General features: G+C 39.9%; 1 protein-coding gene across 2 annotated transcripts in view; it reads left to right on the forward strand.

Moving 5' to 3' along the window:
* Window positions 1–19750, forward strand: part of BANK1 (B cell scaffold protein with ankyrin repeats 1) — a 161979-nt gene that overhangs the window by 136817 nt on the left and 5412 nt on the right. The window contains exons 11-16 of one of the 2 annotated variants that reach the window (XM_075500634.1): window positions 2062–2340; window positions 12500–12568; window positions 12823–12906; window positions 15552–15736; window positions 17380–17443; window positions 18943–19013. In XM_075500634.1, coding sequence (XP_075356749.1) covers window positions 2062–2340; window positions 12500–12568; window positions 12823–12906; window positions 15552–15736; window positions 17380–17443; window positions 18943–19013 — 752 coding nt within the window. The remainder of the gene's footprint in view (window positions 1–2061; window positions 2341–12499; window positions 12569–12822; window positions 12907–15551; window positions 15737–17379; window positions 17444–18942; window positions 19014–19750) is intronic. The other variant, XM_075500635.1, reaches the window with a different exon arrangement.

The raw sequence follows: 19750 nt of genomic DNA on the forward strand, positions 1-19750 counted from the left end.
GGACACTACTGATCAGCATGCACACAAATTGGTTCTCAGTTTCTCCACTGCTTATTACTGTTAACTCTGGTTTTAAATGCGGCATAACTTATTAGAGTCTTAAATTACCATCACCAAGCACTTTGAAGTTCACATAAGTAGACAGAAATAGCTTTCTAGCCTTATAGCCTGCTATAGGTAGGTTTTTGTCCTGTTTTCTGCTGTGAAAGAACAAGCTGGCTATATGCAGGAAGTCATAGGTGGATTCTAAGCGAAAGAGGGGCAGAATAAAATTAACGTTAAAGATGCATTTTTCTTCGCACAAAATACTGAACTGCAGCTATAAGTGTGCATAAATGAGGGGCCAGGTTTGGCATACAGGATTTGTTAGTGTAGGTTTGATATAAATGCCTGTCTTGGAATAGCTCTCATGTGGCTATACCATCAAGTACTAATGCGACCCTCTCTGCCAAATGCCAGTCGTCTGTACGTGGGTACCAGCAGAGAAAGTTTCTCAGCTACGTAGTGTCCTGTGCTGAATCCTGCGATGGTGAGGTAGAGTTTGTCTAAAAATGCTCCTGTGTGAATAGTTCATTTAAAACACGCCGTGAATTTTCCTGAAGTGTTACCCTTGGTTTCATCACTGGGGAATGGGGCGGGGGGTATCAGAATTCCTCTAAATGAGGATGATGCTTGCTTTCAAAGAGGAGCTCTAACGAGTCATTGCTACGTATTTTTAGTCAGCCACTGGCTTTAGGTATTGCTGTGGAATACCTAAAAGGCAAGTCCCCTCTTCTTGAAGTCTTGGTTTTGGCAGTGGCATGAGAGTGCCCCCTGTGGGAGTGACAAGAAAGAATATCCTCCAGAGAAAGGGACAGAACTTTCATAGTGACATGGAAACAAAATAGTTTTCATATTAAATATGGCAGGTGTATTAATCCCACTTGTTGTTTTAAAACATTTTTATACCTTAGCCAGAATGCACGTCGATAGTATGTATTAATAATACATCCCATTTATAAATGACACATCCCATTCATAAATGTATCCCACTTACAAAGATTGTTTAGCTCCTCTAAACCCATAAACAGATAAAACAATTCTTTAAATAGCAGCCAAAGGATTGAAAACACCGGTAGCGACTACAGCCTAGTTTAGCAGATACACATGTACAGGCAGTAGATTACAACACGAGGAAAATGTGACGCAGTACAAGAATTCTAGGCAGGTCTACTGTTTTTGCAGGAAGGATGGGTAATCAGCACAAGGAAGTTAAAAACATTTATGGGAACACCAGCTTCAGTAACAGCTTCTAACTCTTAAGCAGTTTGTGGAGGTTTTAAAGACAAATCAAAACAAACTCAGGTATCGGGAAACTCATCGATTCCTTTTAATGCTGGAAAATGTAGAAGCTAAAGGAAAGCAAGTTGTGAGTAGTTGTACTATGAAGTATATGAAATATATGGAGTACAGAGAGTCAGGGCAGTTATTGGGGTGGGATATTTGGATAGTCTTAGCATAGATTATAAGAGGTCATAAATTTCATCTATGCTATAAGGGGCTTTTTAAATTTTTTTCAACTGTCCTACAGTACATCTTAGTAAAGCCCTCAAAACCAGGTGGGACATTGAAGGAAAGATAAAACCCAACATTTTCTAAAATAAGTTTCAATTCTTAAGTCATTGTTGCTACAGCTAACAAATAGCCTGACTTTCCAAAATGGCAAGGGCCACAGGTACCGCTTACTTGGCTTCACCATTGAAGAACATGTTTGTGAGACACTTGTGGGAGCAACTGGGGCACTCAGTATTTCTTTTAAATAAGCCCATTTATTTTGGGGCTAATAGCTAAGCATCTATTTTTGATAATCTGATGTGAAATCGTGAGGAGGCCCTGAAGTTAGAATTATTCCTTTGGGGCATCCTCTCTACTGACTTAGATGATCAGAAGCCTCTAAAAATCAGAGTGCTTTAGTTTAGAAGTGAAATTAGGTCTCTGAGTTACTTTAGGAGGTTCTAAAGCTTTAAGTCCTAATCTCCTTTCTTTACCGTATATATGGAACACAATTCTTCACTTTTTCAGAGAGGAATTTTCTGGAGGACAGAAGTGAAAGAGAACGTGGTGATGGACTCATAACAGCACGCTACAGAGAAGACCAAGATACATGCGAGGGAGACAGTGAGGAGGAACACCCATACACTTCTGTGAAAACAGATGAATCTCTGTACGATTTCGTACTGGCTGAGGAGGAGAAGAAAAGGAATGAACGCAGGTCTTTTATCATTAACAGGCCGCCAGCCCCTGCCCCTCGTCCCATGTGTTCACCCGTCAGAGAGGAGAACACTCCCTATATAGTACAAGGTTAGTGCAGCTGCTTTGTAAATATTTGCTGTAGAATATAACCATGTCCCTTCTATTTGATGAATAGTATTTTTTAAAAGACTAGGATCCTTGTTCAGTTACTTTCAAACCAACGAATTGGTTGATTCAGTCAACCTATTCTCACCTTTCAAATGAGCTGAGAACGTCTCTGACTAATGTTAATTTTCAGTTTGCATCTCAGATATAGCATCACTTTTTTGGTTTCATTTTACAAAAAATTATGACAATATGATGGAAAATTAAGAGTCTCTGGGCTAGCTGTGAGTGTGTCAGTTTTAACGGTGCAATACAGAATGTGCTATATGAATCGCCTTTCCTTTCAGTTTCTTTATCAAAATGTTTTTACTTAATTCTAAGAGAGAGATTTTAGCCATATTTTATTTTTTCTGATTAGAACAGTAGGGAGAAATGCCTGTGTGAGAACTCCTCTTTCAAATATCCTTTCTCCAATGCAAGATGCTAGAAATGGCCACCTGAGGAAGGATTATGTCCTTTCACCGTTTCTGTGAAAACTGGGGGACCTTTTTGAGCTTATTCATGGAAATGTAAGGCTGGAAGAGATTTCAGGTCTCTTGTAGTCCAATTCAGACTGAAGCCAAATTTCAAAATAACAAAAGGGATTTCTGTGAACCTACTGCAGAGATCTCTCTGTAAGCCCCCAAATCCCTATACTGCCTGCATTTCCAGCCTCCTCTACAAAAACCTACCAATGTACAAGAATACGCATGAGAATAAATGGTAGAAAACCGGGCCGAGAAAGGACACCAGTAGATTGCTTACTCCATCCAGTGCATGTTTTGCACTAAAACAGGATTAATACTACCCAAATCATTCTACCAAATACAGAGGAGCACCTCCTTTTTCATGCTTATTTCAGTCAGTGATTTATTTTATTCTTCCTAGCTAGCTCTCTTCCTCCAGGCTGCATAACTCCAGGTGAGGGCCAGAATGCGGCGGCTAATGCGTTCATCATTTAGTTGCTCTTTCTTCTGCATGTTCAGGAGGTATAAGGATGAATCATTACAGTAGTTAAAGTGTAATCCAAGAACGGATGTGTATAGGGGGCCTGTTACGACTACAAAAGTCCTGAAATGGCTGCTTTTACTGAAATTGCTAGAGCAGTGTCTCAAATCTTGGTCCTCCATCATCATAGACAGGCCAGTGACTTGAAAACCCTTGCTGTGAAGATGCATTATTTGGGAGACTGCTTTTACTGTCTTTTATTGCACTAGAGTGTTTCTGCTTTGTCTACCCTAACTGTTCACAAAGGAAGAGACTATCAGAGGAACTGTTTTGATGGGACTGTGGTTCTTCTACACTACATATATAGAGAGATTTATACACACACACACACAAGGTTTTTAGCTTTGCTTCTATAAGCAGGTAGTGGTAGTCAAATTAGTTTCCTGTTGTTCTGTGAAATCAGCCTCTGACTCAAGTTCATTTACTTATACAGTAAATGAGAAAAGTGGAAGTGCTTCAAGAAAGCTTCAGTTGACCACTAAGGCCTCTGTCTTGCCCGGCCATCCTGCTAGTTCCAGATCTGGAGTTTCTCACTCTCTGGTTTTGTGCAGGGATTCCCGAGATAGATAGTGACATTTTAGACAGAAATTATGTATCTTCAGCTGAAAGATTTTTCTTGCTACTTGGATTGGCAATTTTTGTCCTCCTCCACAGTGGTTAAAAAATTCTTCATCCAGTCCAGCAATATCCCAGTTTCCAGTTTATCATATTAAAACTGCTTATAATTGGAAAACAAGATTTTTTCGGCTGTAAGAACCAGAAAATTTAATTCCAGTCCATCATTAAAATCCACATGTGTTTGCAGTCATTGCTTTATAATTTTGTCTAATCGGTGTAAAATAAAATTACTCTGGCTAGTGCATATACACATTTTTCATCCCTCAAATAAATTGATGGTAGTTTCAGGTTTTGTTTTCATATATTATGTTAAAAAGAGCATTGCAGAAGTTGCAGAGCCAAATAATCAAAAAGTTAGAATTGAGGTAGTTTTGCTGTTTTACTTCTTTCTCCCTGCCACAAACATTACAATATCGTCCTTAAGTATATAGCCATGTGCTGCTATTTATCACACATATTTTATTTCGTGTAGTGTTTAGAGCAGGTGAGCATAAGATGCAAAACTCTTCAGTGTTTTTTATTCCTATTTTTGTTTAGAATACAATTCGTGCCTGCCCTAGGTCCAATGTGTTGTTTCAGACCCTCCTGTGATAAACCCTTTGATTTGTTCTGTATCCAGTGAGTCTTTGGATGCCCAATATGAAGTAACCAAGATGCCATTCTTGAGATTAACAGCATTATGTAATACTTCACTCATTCAAAGCAGAGATCCCATTGATTTCAGTGGCCACTACGAGCACTCAGAACTTCAAACTAAATCATTAGCGTGTCTAGTCAGCACCCTGATGTCAGGGATTCATGAGCGTGATTGCTGGCTTAAGTGACTTGTCTGGGGTTCCGCTGGGGCTTTGTTGGAGAGAGAAGTCCTGTTCCGCAGAGCAACCTTTAGTTATTTAACTGAGGCATCCTCCCCTCCTCTGTATTTTCTCTCCATTAACTGAATACCTTTTAACTTCTAAAACAAATTAAATAATGTTCCTGTAAGAAACAGGTTGTCTTCACTGCACAGTTCTGGTTGATCTTCAGAACCGTTCCCTTCTGGTGTTCGGTAAGACACAGGTCCTATGGGGAAAATGGGATTAGAGAACGGAGCATGATGCACAGAGGAGGGCTCTGTTAAGGCTACACAGTCACCCACAACTGGGTCCTCATCTACTTTGGAGTTCATGGAAAGAACAAGCTCCATGCTCCAAGGATTGCAGGGGCTGTTGTGATAGTGCCATGCAGAGATGCAAGAGGAGGATTTCTTTTTGCTTTTTGTGTACCCACAGAGGTGGTGGAAAATTATGGTCTTATTTATTGGCAAAAAAAGTGTAAGCATTGCATAGCAGAAATGCCTTTTGCCTCTTGGATTGCATGCTGGTGCCTCCTTTTTAATTTATTTTTTTGTATCTATCAGAACAAATCAAGTGGCTGAATTCCCATGAGGGCTTTCACCACACACTGAAGTTCATGAAGTTATAAAAGAGTATCTCCTCCTTTAAGCAAAAGTGGTGGTGTTTCCATGAGAATAGCAACAAAGCAAGCGAGCAAATAGCCCTCTTTGTAATAAGTAGCTTTCAAACACATGGAAGCTTAAGTTTACGCTAGGCAGAAAGCCTGCTTGTGTAGATTACCACTGGTGCTCTGCAGAATAGGATAGTGGAACTGTTGATCTATAGAAAACAACCACAGAACGTCACAAGCCCGTTTAGAGTCTCTTTCAGAGCATGATCTACACTTCGAAACCTAGGCAAGCAGACACTCAGTGATGCTAATTGTCGTAACTGAACTACTGCAATTTATAGTTTCAGCATCTGACCTGAATTTGCTGACAAATAAATTCTGGGAAACATGAGTGAGTTGAAAGATCTAAAACATAAGTGTTCTCATCGCTTTTACAAAGTTTCATTTATTCTATTTTCAAATTTTAATGAACGTGCAAACTACTGTATTGAACACTGCTAAACATACTGCATCTTTAACAAACAGAGAGTACATTTGTTCTTTAATTTAGACCACTGCAAGAATTCTGCCTTCTGTGTGAAAGGCTCATCAACCAATGGAGCTGCAAACTGGTGCCAAATAGCTTGTTGTCCAGATGGTGTGCACTCTTAGTGTGCTCCCTTTCCATTCCTCAAGTGCTTAGTATTCCTTTGTAGGTTATTTCGATGTTTTTTCAATTGTGTGCTGCCAAAACAACTGTTAAATAAATGTATGAAGGTGTTGTGTTTCCAGTTTACAGTGCAGTTTTAATGTTCCCTATTGATACCAGATTTGATTGAGCTGGAAACCGAAATCCCTGGTGTATTCTTAGGACAGGTGCATGAGTTTCTATAATGCCTCCCTACCATTTCTGAAGTCTGACCTACCAGGACTGCCTCAGGGCTTAAGGATTACATTACTGTCCTGGTTTGATCATTTACCTCTTATCAGAGACCACCAGTATGAGAGGGCTTCTCTGCAGCAAGGACACCTGTCCTACAACAGCATAAATAAAACTTCATATGCTATAGCCTTTGTTCCTTTGCAAACCTTTCACAAATCCCTGAAGGAATGTATTTCCCCTCTGTGCACTGCAAACATTTTACTATTTAAAGCTGGCTGTCTGTGGGACTTCACATTAGGGTTAGAAGTTAGCAGTGGAAAAATATCTTTCCCAGTTACTATCCCAGAAGAGAATAGCATTCTCATTGCTCATGAAAATCACAGGGTATGCAGACAAAGTAGCAGCCAGTGGATATTTTTAGGGAGGCAGAATATCTCATGTACAGAATAGACAACATAAACCCAAATGAAATGAAAAAACAAAATCCAGAACAGAACTGTTAATGTCTTGGAAAGTTATCAGGCTGATTACTGGGAACTATAGTGATCGCATCCTGCGTTAGTAATTCTTCTTATGCAGATTGTTTAAATGCTCTAACGCAGGGGCTTCCAAAGTGAAGCCTCGGAGCCCATGCAAGCTGCAAAACATTTATGTCCCACAGAGGGATTTTTTAGTACTTTCCTACAGTGAGTATAAAGTACTGCACTGCAGATGAATTTCATTATGTATCCCCAACTTAAGGGTGTTTTTCCATGAATAAAATACTAGGAACCGCTGTTCAGCTGTCTTAGAGCACTGAGACTGTTTTACAGACCAGGTTGGGAAGTGGTATACTGGCTTCATCCACTGTGTTCATTCAGTCAGATTTTTTTTGCTATCTTAACTTCAGTAGATTGAAACATGTACTGAACGAGGTGCACAGAGAGAAAATATTTATAGGATGCTGCCTGGTTGAAAAGCAAACTGTTCTAAATAGCATATTTCTGGTAAAACCGGATATAGAGTCTTCCCCTTTTTGCTTTTCTCTACTGAAGAAAAATAGGACTGCAGAGGTATATTCAGGTTTTACATGCTGGAGCAAATATTCTTGAGTATATTGCTAGAGTCCTTCCAACTTCCATAATCCACTAAGTTAAATTTCTGACAAGAGCAACAGTGGGAGAGTTCTCTTCATTGTGTACGGTACAGCAAGTACATTGACGCCGCCTTCTGAACGGCATCTTAAACTAACCACCAGGACCTATTCTCACTCACTCTTTACTCCTTCTGTAGGAAGGGGTTCTGGTATTACTTTTATTATCTTGCCTCAGTGTAGGGGAGTCGTCTCTGTGTAGTCTCCTGAGGTCCCTCCCTGACCAAGGCTGTTGGTATTCTAACAGATTTGAGCTCATACTTGACAGACTCGGGATCTCACTGCAAATTGGGAAGAGAATTGCTGGTGAGCGTATATTTATTTTTGGATTAATGTTTTCACGTTGTCATTACACTGTGATTCTTTTTAAAGTCATTTTACTTTTGATCTGAAAAAACTGGGTTTTTTCGGTCTCAACTGACTAATTATGTGGCTGTGGAAGGTAGAGGCTGACAACAGCCTGTGTAACTTGTGATGAGTGTGTGTGATGCTGTAGCTGAAAAACTCGGGCAGCATGCGTTGGGCCACTGCAAATAATGGAGCAGCATGGCAGTTTGATATTTCCACAAGTGCATTTGACATCATATTCTGATGAAATGAGAGTTGTGTATTCTCATAAATGTCTTGAGTGTCAGGCAGCACATTTAGAACAGATCAGAACTTCTGGACCAGTTTAGATGTGGTCACTGGTTTTCTCACACCAGTGCAGTTAAAACTGGCCAGTCTTTTTCCCCTTGCCTTCTGACAGTGTAAGTGCATTCAGACACCTATGATACCATGACAGGACAGCTTCTGGGACTTGAGCCTTCGTTACCTTGCACAGCACAGCACAGCCATCCCTTCTCCACCATGCTTGGACCTAACTAGACCAGAGTCACGAGGCATGATGCTTTTGTTCTGTGCTCAGCTGTGTTGCCTCAGAAAAATAAAAAAGATCATACTGTTTACAGTGTCCCATTTCCTTAGTTGATTTCATGTTATGAATCACTAGATTTTTTTTTTTTGTTTTAATCTTAAATCCATGAAATATTTTGTATAAATTTTAGGAGTGGTCCGTAATCATCTCTCACAGAACTTATTGATGACCTCTGTCTAGTCCTCATGCTGAGTGATGCTCAGTGTGTTAGTAAACAAAACAGACAAAAGGAAAATGAGATCTAAAAAGATGTGAACAAACATCTGCAGAGTTCTCATCTCCTGAATAATAAGCATCATTCTACTATATTCCTTCCTTAGTATTCTCTGTGTATTTGTCATCCCTTGCTGTGCTACATCTAATTTACAATCTAATCCCTACCAGAAAAAGAACTTGCAAGTTTTGTTTGCCTAGGTACTGTGCACACACAGTTTAAATGTTAAAATGTTTAAATAATGGAAAAAAAAAATGGAGTGGGCAAAGATAGGAGTCTGTCCCTGCAACACATCCCAACTAGCAATTCACCCCTCCTTCTCCATTCTTCCGTTAATCATGAGTTAATTGCGTGACAATTCTAAAATGAATGAAGCAAAAACCTACTAAGAACAAGGAGGAAGCTTACAAACTCGCTGTAATTTGCAACTGAGTTGAGATGTGTTAATAAGTGCAACCCTAGTGTATTAATTAATTTGCATTATCACTTAGCCTTGTGTTTCTATAAAGATTTTGTTCCCCGGGATTTTAATTTTGAATGTTTCCTAAATAAAACAGTCATGGCGATAGATAATTTTGTTTGGAACATCAGCTCAGTGAAGCTGATGAATAAATGCATCTTGATTTTTCCCTAAGCAAAGTGAATTCAAATTAGTGATATTTATTGATTTTTTTTTCCTGTGTCTTTTCTCCTTTGTGTTTGTTCTGCTGAAAGCGTTGAGTAAGTAGGTAAGAATTAGGTATGATTAGCTCACATATTCTTCCAGAGGGTAGGTTTATCGGTCTACCTTTATTTGAATCTCTAGCGTATAGTGGCAAACTGTTGTTTGATTTTTAGAGGTAATGTTGCTAATACAACAAATAAGGCAACATCCCTCATAGTTTAGATGGGTAGAGTAAAATGTAAATTAGAAACCATATCTTGGTTGATCATTCCCTCTTAACTGATGAGAGTTGCCCTTTCTCATAATGTAACTCTTTCCACATTTTGATTGCCTGTGTTTCTAATTATTTCACTTCTTACTGGCCTATCACTAAGCAATTTTTGAAATGTCATAGTGCATCTATGATTCCTTTCCATTACGGCTTTGTGTTAGAACCTCAATTAATTCTGAAAATCAAATTCCTGTTCTTTCTGTCAATCTGCAGCTATTGTAAAGAACGTCACTCTTTCTTTCTAGACCCTTTATACTCATCACAGTTTCTTGCACAGTGTGTGACTATAAAATGCTCTTCTTGGTACAGAATTATACACAAGAGACTTAGACTTCACATGTTCCTAGCCCTTCTATTTCTGGTGATAACCATGAAAATATTAACCACATTTCAAGCCTCATAACATTATTTACCTGCATGTGCAGACAGCCTGAAACAACATCTGTAGCTAGTCTGATTGAGAGAAAAAAGGCAATTCCGAGTTCCTTGGATCCCACTCACTTTCCAAGCCTTCTGTTCGGGATTTTCCCAGAGTTCTGCATATTTGCTGCAAAATTTGTGTTTTGTCACACTTTTTAAAGGTTGTTTTCTGGTTTCGTGTCCTACTAGAAAATATTACAGTAGTTTCTTACTCTCTGAGTTTGCTTTCCTGGAGAAATATTGAGGTTACATTACATTCCTAAAAAGCGATCTTACTACCTAAGACATAAAAATGTATTTAGGGCATGCAAAGAACTTCATCTGTGTCCTGTAGCAACTGAAGAGAGGAGAGGGAATAAAGTGGAATTACTTATTAGTTCTCTCAGCCTCCTTTAATTCTGAGAAACTGAGAGAGAAGAGGAGATAAGTCGTAGACAAAAATTATATAGCATATATTGGGTTGGGACATTTAATTTTGTAGATTTTGACCTACAAGTATCTATGGGTACTTTAGCCAGTCACAATGTGACTAAAAATTCAAAAGTACTATCTTTCTGATCATACAGATATTATTGAAGGGTGCACATTAAGTAAAAAAGCATAATAGAAGTACTGCAACTTCTAATCAGATTATCTATGGCAGAGAGGCTCTGAAAATATAAAAATATATATCCTTCCTCAGTTGAAAGACTGTGGCATTCTGACACTTTAAAAAATTGCTATATTAATATTGCTTTACTGAAGGAATATTCACTTTATCTTCCATGAGAAATAATGGAATAGATCCCTGTGCAAGATTACCTGTTTCTTTCATTCCACTACTGTATTAGAGCAGTTCGTAAGTAATTAGAATGTGGGAGTGAACGAGTAAATTGCTGGAATCTTCCCTAAACCTGTGGCAGTCGTACAGTGGTGTGTGCATACATCTTTCCAGGCATTCCAGAAACAGGATTTTTTTTTCATTGACCTCACCCACACTGAATACTTGCTGCCAACTAAAATAATTTCAGGAAGATGCGGCATGTAAAGTGCTTTTAACAATTTTACTTTGAACTGGAAGAGTAATTCCATTTCTGATTACTCCAACACTGCAAAACTCAGCAGAAATTTCAAAGCCTATCAATTAAAGTGCTTTCCAATCAAGGACATTGTTGAGTATATCCCTTCTCCTCCTTATGCAGTAAAATTCAGGCTGCCTGCATTACCTCTGTGTTCTGGTTACTTTAATTTCTTCTTCAAAAAGAGAATACTATTTCAAGTATCGAGGAGAACACTGCAACCATATTTAGCAGGATTCTTTGAGAATTACAGAGAAGAGTATTACAAAAGTTAAAATCTATCAGCGTTAGGCTGAAGCTAGTGACATAACATCAGCAGACTGTGCTGCCTGTATAGTTCTTTTACTCTCTCCATTTAGCCTGAGAACATTTTAAGGAACATCAAGTCCCCAGCTGTTTTCATTCATCATCACCTTCCATACAAGCCTACTCAGGAGTTAGCGTAAAGACTTTATTCTGCAGTGTAGAAAATACACCCTTAGGAATCGCTCCTTCCTCACCTCTGCACGTAGCACGCGCAGAGTTTAGATGTCACAGCGATCTTAATCATCTCTTTTACAAGTTTCCCTGAGAGAAGTGGATGCATCATGCAAGGCAGCCTGAGCAGGCAGCCAAGGAGCAAACCAAGGTCCACTGGGTTTCCCTGGTCAGCAGGAGCAAGAAGGCAGGACTCCGGGGTACCGTGCAGAGCATGCACGCTCTGCCGCTTGAGCAGAGCTCCGCTGTACTGGGCCTTGGTCCCCAAGCAAACATTTGCTCCGTTGAACTGGCACGTTTGCTGCATTGCAGTGATGTCAGAAAGATTACTTAATGGGAAGGAATTATTCTAGATTATCAGTTTGTTTAGCTAAAATCAGAACTGACACTGAAGAGGGAAAGCCTATATGGCAGTAGAAAAGTCAGAAACCAAGCAATTCCCACCTTCTGGGTTTTACATATGCTGCCAGCAAAAGTTTAACTGCAGCATTTCAGGGTGTATCCAGGCTGGCTGTATTCTCTGGGCGCCTCACAGGAATGGGGATGATGGGCTACCCTAACGGAATAAGTGATCGTGCTTTGCTGTTCCTGGTGCTTGAACAAAGTAGACAAAAATATACACCTACTCTTTCTTAAGCAGTGTCATTATTCTCACCTAGTACTATTGGTTTTTTCTGCCTTACCTTTCCCCGTAAAATAAGAAATGGGCTACAGTAGGTGTCTGTACCATGTGAAGAACTCCGAGATCTAGCTGTTTTTTCTAAACAAGTAATACGTTAATGTGATAAGTCTATTTTATTTTCTTCAAAGTTTCTTGTCATGATACCTGTAATATCAGTAATCCTGCCGTTCAGTGCAACAGAACAATTTTTCAAGTAATTAACATCGGACTGACAAATGGGTTGAGAAGTACTCCTGGCTAGAACAAAAAATTTATTCCAGCCTGCTTTCATGAGCCTCCTTCCTTTGCTCAGAATGTGTGATGGTTTTTATTGCCACTTTTCACCAACTTCCTTATATTCTTAATTTTGTTGTAGTGTTTCAGCAAAAGGCCACTCGAGCACCCAGTGACAACGACAGGATCTACTGCGATGCCAGGAAGCCCGGTACAGAATTTAATTTAGCTCTTTAACTGCCTTGATGCTTTTCAGTAAAACTAGTAGAGATTTGCTGTGACTTGATTTTGACTGATTTAGCATCTATTTTCCCACATATGATTTATATCCTTAATGGTGTTGCAGCATTAAGAGATCAGATTAAAGAAAGAAAAATAAAAGTTACAGTCTTCTGGGAAAGATTTGTAGAGTCGGAGTTACTTTACACTTTTCTGTTTCCTTTCTCCATTGTGATTAAAACCAAGAAAAGGAAGGTCAGGAGGGCTCAGCTGTGCACTCATTCCAGCCACATAAAGACAGTAGTGTGGGGAGCAACAGTTCTCTCCCAGGTACCCCAAGGTCCATGTTTTGGATTACTTGCGGCAGTCCGGTTGTTATTTGAGTTGTAGCACATCAAAATGTTGCTACCATAAAATCCATTAATGGTACCCAAAAATAACTAACAATGTTACGTACAAAATGAATGAGCACTGAGTGTATATTTTTCCTCCCTCTTCTGTTAACAAGTAGCAGGTCAGGATTAAAGCATATAGAGCAGCACGCAATCGCGTATGTATTTCTGCAGCGGGGAACTGCAGTCTCCAGTGCTACTGACATTACTTTTCATGAATGCTAAACCACTTAGGAAAAGAATACAGGACCTTCTAGATCTTACTATGTTGGAATATCGGTAGCATACCTCTGCAAAACAACCTAGTGGCCTTCTATGATGGAGCGAGTACATCAGTGGACAAGGGAAGAGCTACAGATGTCATCTACCTGGACTTCTGTAAGGCCTTTGACACGGTCCCCCACAACATCCTTCTCTCTGAATTGGAGAGATATCAATTGGATGGGTGGACTGTTCAGTGGATAAGGAATTGGTTGGATGGTCGCATCTACAGGGTGATGGTCAACGGCTCAATGTCCAGATGGAGATCAGTGACAAGTGGTGTCCCTCAGAGGTCTGTACTGGGACCAGTACTGTTTAGTATCTTCATCAATGACATAGACAGTGGGATCGAGTGCACCCTCAGCCAGTTTGCAGATGATACCAAGCTGAGTGGTGCAGTTGACACGCCTGAAGGACGGGATGTCATCCAGAGGGACCTGGACAAGCTGGAGAAGTGGGTCTATGTGAACCTCATGAGGTTCAACAAGGCCAAGTGTAAGGTCCTGCACCTGGGTCAGGGCAACCCCTGGTATCACTACAGGCTGGGGGATGAAGGGATTGAGAACAGCCCTGCAGAGAAGGACTTGGGGGTACTGATGGATGAAAAGCTGGACATGAGCCAGCAATGTGTGCTCACAGCCCAGAAAGCCAACCATATCCTGGGCTGCATCCAAAGAAGCGTGGCCAGCAGGTCAAGGAGGTGATTCTGCCCCTCCACTGCTCTCTGGTGAGACCCCACCTGGAGTACTGCATCCAGCTCTGGAGCCCTCAGCACAGGAAAGACATGGACCTCTTGGAGTGGGTCCAGAGGAGGGCCCCAAAGATGATCAGAGGGCTGGAACACCTCTCCTATGAAGAAAGGCTGAGAGAGTTGGGGTTGTTCAGCCTGGAGAAGAGAAGGCCTCCAGGAAGACCTTATTGTGGCCTTTCAGTACTTAAAGGGGGCCTATAAGAAGGATGGGGACAAACTTTTAGCAGGGCCTGTAGCGATAGGACAAGGGGTAATGGTTTTAAACTAAAAGAGCGTAGATATAGACTAGATATAAGGAAGAAATTTTTTACAGTGAGGGTGGTGAAACTCTGGAAAGGTTGCCCAGAGAGGTGGTAGATGCCCATCCCTGGAAATATTCAAGGTCAGGTTGGATGGGGCTTTGAGTTTTAAAGGCCCCTTCCAACACAAACCATTCTATGATAAAACAGAGTAGTTTCTTTGGGTCTGAGGAAATACACACCTTTTGCTGATATGAAAAATTATAATCAGTTTTACCTAAACTGGTCTGATCTCCAAATAATCTTATCACATGTAAGGCATTAGGGTCGTTACTCTGTCAAAATAGAAACAATTAGCTGAGATGCAAAAGAGTAGACATTCATGCCAAATATGTGCTAGTATGATCAAAAGGAGGGAGTGGGAGAAGCCACAGTAGCCAGTTTTTCACTTCCTTCGTAGTTTTCCCTTTGCACAGTCCTTCCTCACTTAAAGTAAAGATACTGGTGCAAAATACAGCAGGAAAAACTAACCCAAATCATACTTACGATTTAAACTTTCATCCTGGCCGCGTTCTCTGTGCAGTGAAACCGGTGCTTTACGGCACCTTTGCAACAGCCTCATACAGGGCTAGGAGAGCCCGGTTTCATGGCTGCTCATGTGTTCTGGATCAGCCATTTCTGTATCAGTGTCCTGGAGATACGCGGTGCGACACCTCCCTGGAATCTGATAACACACGTCTCCCTGTCATTTCCCTTCAGTTGTGCGCCTAGGAGGACTAGGTTGTAATGTTTTCTTGTCACAGCAATGTATTTAATAATTTGGGGGAAGGAAATCATGCGAAATTTCAAAATGCTTTCTGACCAAATTTCAGCCCCAGCTTTTGAGAAATGGAATGTGTGAAGTTGGAGAAGGAAGGGAAGAAAAGGCACTGTGGATATTTTTTGTCTTAACATAGCAACAATTTCCTTTAAAATGTCAGTACTATAGCTTTAGTGCTAGAAGGAAATTCTTATTTGAACTGACTCTAATGGAGATTCCATGGATCGGGGCAATAGTAATGAATGAAATGTTTAAGATGCTGCTCTGCTGCCAAAGAGTCATGGTAGAATCCTCATTGATTTGTTGCATTTCTCCCATTGAAAAAAAAAAACCCAAACAGAAAGAAGAAAAGGGAGGGGGGAAGCTACCCTAAAGATGGTGTGGTTTTATTGATGTCAGATTATAAAATCACTGCTTACATGCCTTTGTTGAAAAAAGTGCTTGCATCATAAAGAGAAGGGAATGAAATGGGTTAATAATATTTTCTACCTTTATCTTTCTACATTTTGTAGCAGCCCATAGAGGCCACGCTGACACAGTAACTGATAGCACTGTGAAATACAACATCCCTGCTGAACAGGAAGAACTCATCCACTTGCAGGAACAGGTGAAAGAGGGGGCAATTTCTGTGGATGAAGCCCTTGACAGATTTAAACAGTGGCAGAATGAAAAACAGAGACTACAGTCCACTCAACAGGTATAAGTCTGAAATTTATGTTTCTGGACGGGAATCTTGATCAGAAGTTCCAAAACCAAACTCTTGTATTTTGGCTCCTATATGTGAGGTCAGAAATAAGAGTCATGATTTATATGCCCATCGGCTCCCAAGAAACTTGCTGCTTATGGTTCTGAATCTTCTAGCTACCCGTTTCCACTGTTGTTTGATTACTCGAGAGGCTTCCTGAATTTATTTTGCCTGACTTCAGGTGCTGTTGCATTTGGTTAAAATCCTGAGTTAAATATGTTCGTCTTTTAAGACCTTTGTTCTAAACTGCTAGGTGATGCTTAGGTCTATGCATCTGGTGTGAAACCACAAACCTTCTATAGCTGAACAAACCGAATACGCTATCAAACAGCATCAGCTAACAGAAACCTAACTATATCAAGCATACATTGTTAATATATATTGACCTACAACAGGCTTTATGCCTGTCTGAAAGTGTTAAAGCTACTTAGTGACATTCACAATTATTAGCAGTGCTCTTCAGCTTCTTTATATTCAATGTATGGAGTAAACTGAGGTGCACAAAAACAGGATTTACAAAAGCCCACACACTGAGTCACTGAAAGAACTGCATCAAAGCTAGAAGCTAAGGAGAAAGGCATGGTGAGGAGGTTTGTTAATTACTTCTAACAAGACAGCTGGAGGAAGAGGTTATGCCCTCATTTTATAAGAGGTCATGCATTAACAAAAATATTTTCTTGCTGTCCTTTAAGTGCATTTAGTAGAAAGAGGAAAACCAAAGCTAGTCGACTACTCTGCAGAGTGGGAGAGCTATCAGATGCTGCCAATGAGGAGAGATTAAGTGCTCTTTGTGTCTCCATTTACTGAAGAAAGAGTACGAGCTTTGTCATCGCAGTGGAACACTCAACAGCAAAAGTGCAAGGGCTTAGGACGGTTTAGGAGCCCAGTTCCCAGGCTGGGCACCAGCAGCACAGCACTAGCTGTTCGGCAGCAGTGCGAGAGAATGGGGGATGCCCCCTTCTGAATCTGTCTGCGGCCAAGCACACGGATGGGAGTTGCTGGTATTGCTCTATCAGTCAGGGGAATTACTTGTGGAGGAAGATGACATCTAATCTGTGCAAAGAGAGCAGCACTAACTCGTAAGCCTGTATTTCAAGGAGGATTTACGTGGCCTGTTTTCACTGCTTCAGGGAAAAAGCTACTTTCTAGTGGTGGTTTATACCCTGCATTGCACGTGTGACTTTTCTTTGGTTTTGTACCGTAGAAGTCTTTCACTGTTCCCCCAACATGAACATGATGAATTTTCTTCATGCTATCACTGCAGTTGTCTGGTCTTCACTGGGATTTCTGAGGAAAAATCACTTGTCCAAAGCAAAAAATAAACTCCCAAGCCTCTGTAATCTAACTCCAGAATCGATATAACTTACTGATAGGAGAAACTCCACAAGACTCTTGGGTATAAATGCTAAAATTAGCATCTACTTATAGCGCATCATAGACATTTTTCAGTCTCTTAAAATTATTTTTCTGGAGAGAGAGAAGCTTGGTGGTCAGAATGCAAAAGAATCTAGCTTTTTATAGTTATTCATTATTTCTACAGTAAACTTCTGTTACTGATTTCTGCTGCTGGTTTGATGCTTGTTTTTTACTTAAAGGAAAAAGTGTACCACCTTAGAGACACCACTATTGGAAACAGACTAGAAAAGGAAAATCTGAATGGTAAGTCGCACTTTCTTTGCCTCTCAGAACACTGAAGCCTTGAACTATAAGTATACTGCAAAGGTCTGATCCAAAGCATAAGCAGAATTTTGGATCAGGCATTGAATTGTAATGAGCATTTTCTGTATCTGACCACATTTAAGTTATTTTAGTGTAATCAGGCCTTCAGCAGGGTCAAGATTTCATCCCAAAGATGAGCTCACTGAGAGTTAATGGGGCAGAAAATTTACCAAGTCTTTGTGGCTCAGCTTTTCTGTAGCCCATTTCCTACTGCTTCATCACAATTAGGGTAGATTATTTCTTTAGAACAATTTACTTGATGACTTCAATATTTTATTTGTAAATCAGCTATCAATTTGCACTTGCAAATTCTCGATGAACTTTCCACTGATACAGCACTTTAGTATTGTGAGTCATTAATAAAAGCCATACTACTGGTCATTTAAGATGCTTTTTTCCCTTTGTGATTGAATGTCCTCTGCAGCAGTAGAAACCACCTGCACTTCCTGCAAATGATTTTCTTTTGTTATGAAAAGATTGTATTAGATGGTATTGACTGACTTTAGGCCTACAATTTCTGTAAACTTCAGTACATACACATTCTTAGAAGGGAAATTTAGTATTTCTTTTTCATATTGGACTTAGTACCATTTGTATATCGCTATTTAAAAATATCCCCTAAATGTGTTGTTTTCTTACTGCAAGAGAGAAAAATAATCCACAGTACTGCTTTCATTATTCTGTTAGACAGTGTTGTATTTATGTGGACTTGTGAGATACTGTAATTAAGGGAAATTCTTGCTGGTCCAGTGGCAGGGTTGCAGTCCAGACTATTTATATTGCAGCTTTAATATCCTCCGTGGTTGGTAGGGGTGCAGCGTCCTGAGCACGTGAACAGGCTCAGTCCATAAGCCTTCACAAGGCGCTCAGAGCCTGAGGGCCTGGGATCACTGCATTTGTTCCTACAATCTGTTTTCTATAGGCAAGGCAAAGCTCATGATGACATGAGGGTGATTCTTGGAAAGTACGTGTCTGTAGGGTTTTCTTTTAAGGCCACATCACTCCTGCCTCTGTAGCTGTCCTCTCTCTCCAGAGTTTGGTTATTGACTCATACCAGCAGAAATGTAGTATCAACACCAGAATTGTAAATTTTGTGAAATTATCCAGTAACTCAGATAATGATCACTATGTTCCCGTCTGATCCTAACCTCTCTGCCCTCTGTTATGCTATCCTGTGATGCATATAAATCAGCAGCTTTGCACTGCAGAAATACAATGGGAATCATTATGGAGGCCCCTGTCTTGTCCAACAGCGCACTTTATTATCAAAGATTTAAATTCTTGAAAATAAGAACTTCTAAAAGATGGAACTCCCTCTACAGCTGGAGGCATACTGATGGCAAGAGTAAAGAAGGATCTCAGAAGACCAATACCTAAGTCCAGACATAAATAAATTGCCTGAAACAAAAATGACAATCACGTTCTTTTCTCTTTCGTAGTTCCTAAGGAAAGCAGACCAGAGAGCATTCATTTTAGAGACTTTTTGTTCCACATGCCATTTAATAAAGCGGTATGTATGAACGTTAGCAGTTCTCCGATTTGTTTAATGAATTCTAGTTTCTACATCTGTATACAGACTCTTCCTCTGTACCTTTAAAAATATGGGCCTCCCTCTCCAGATTCCGTGTGTGAAATCAGGATTTGGATAGTCTTTTTTCAGAGATGGTTTTTGAAGACTTGATTGAGGATTTAAGGAGATCACATCAGAAGCCTGTTAGAAAAGGAATTTGATTTTATTTTAATGAGAAAAGAAAATATCTCCTATAAATTAGTATGGGACATAATTTTTAGTTTCTTGATAAGTTTGATCTTCCTTCCACTGTAATGAAAGTTATTAATGAGAGTGGCACTCAGTTCAGTCTTCCATTATAACATTTGATGCTATCTTGAAGTTCATGTCTCATTTTGCAACAGTTTAATATAAGACTGAATAACAACCCCCCCCCCCAAAAAAAAATCAACTGCAAAGCAAAAAGTTCTGTCACTCTTGGAGGGAAATATCTACAAAAACCTATTTTAAGAACAACTAAATACGGACTAACCATGTAGAATGTTCATTTGCATAAAGTACAGGCACAGACAATGATTTATCTCATTACTATATAATAAACATATGGCCTTGCCCATAGACATTGATAATATCTTTTTTCCAAGAAGGGAAGATGTTAGCCAACAGAACAACAACAAAAAATACCTTTAATAAAATTTCACAGAAAATACATACATGATTTGGGGACAAAAGCTCCA

The sequence above is a fragment of the Mycteria americana genome, chromosome 4 (genome assembly GCF_035582795.1).
Source record: "Mycteria americana isolate JAX WOST 10 ecotype Jacksonville Zoo and Gardens chromosome 4, USCA_MyAme_1.0, whole genome shotgun sequence".
NCBI lineage: Eukaryota > Metazoa > Chordata > Aves > Ciconiiformes > Ciconiidae > Mycteria > Mycteria americana.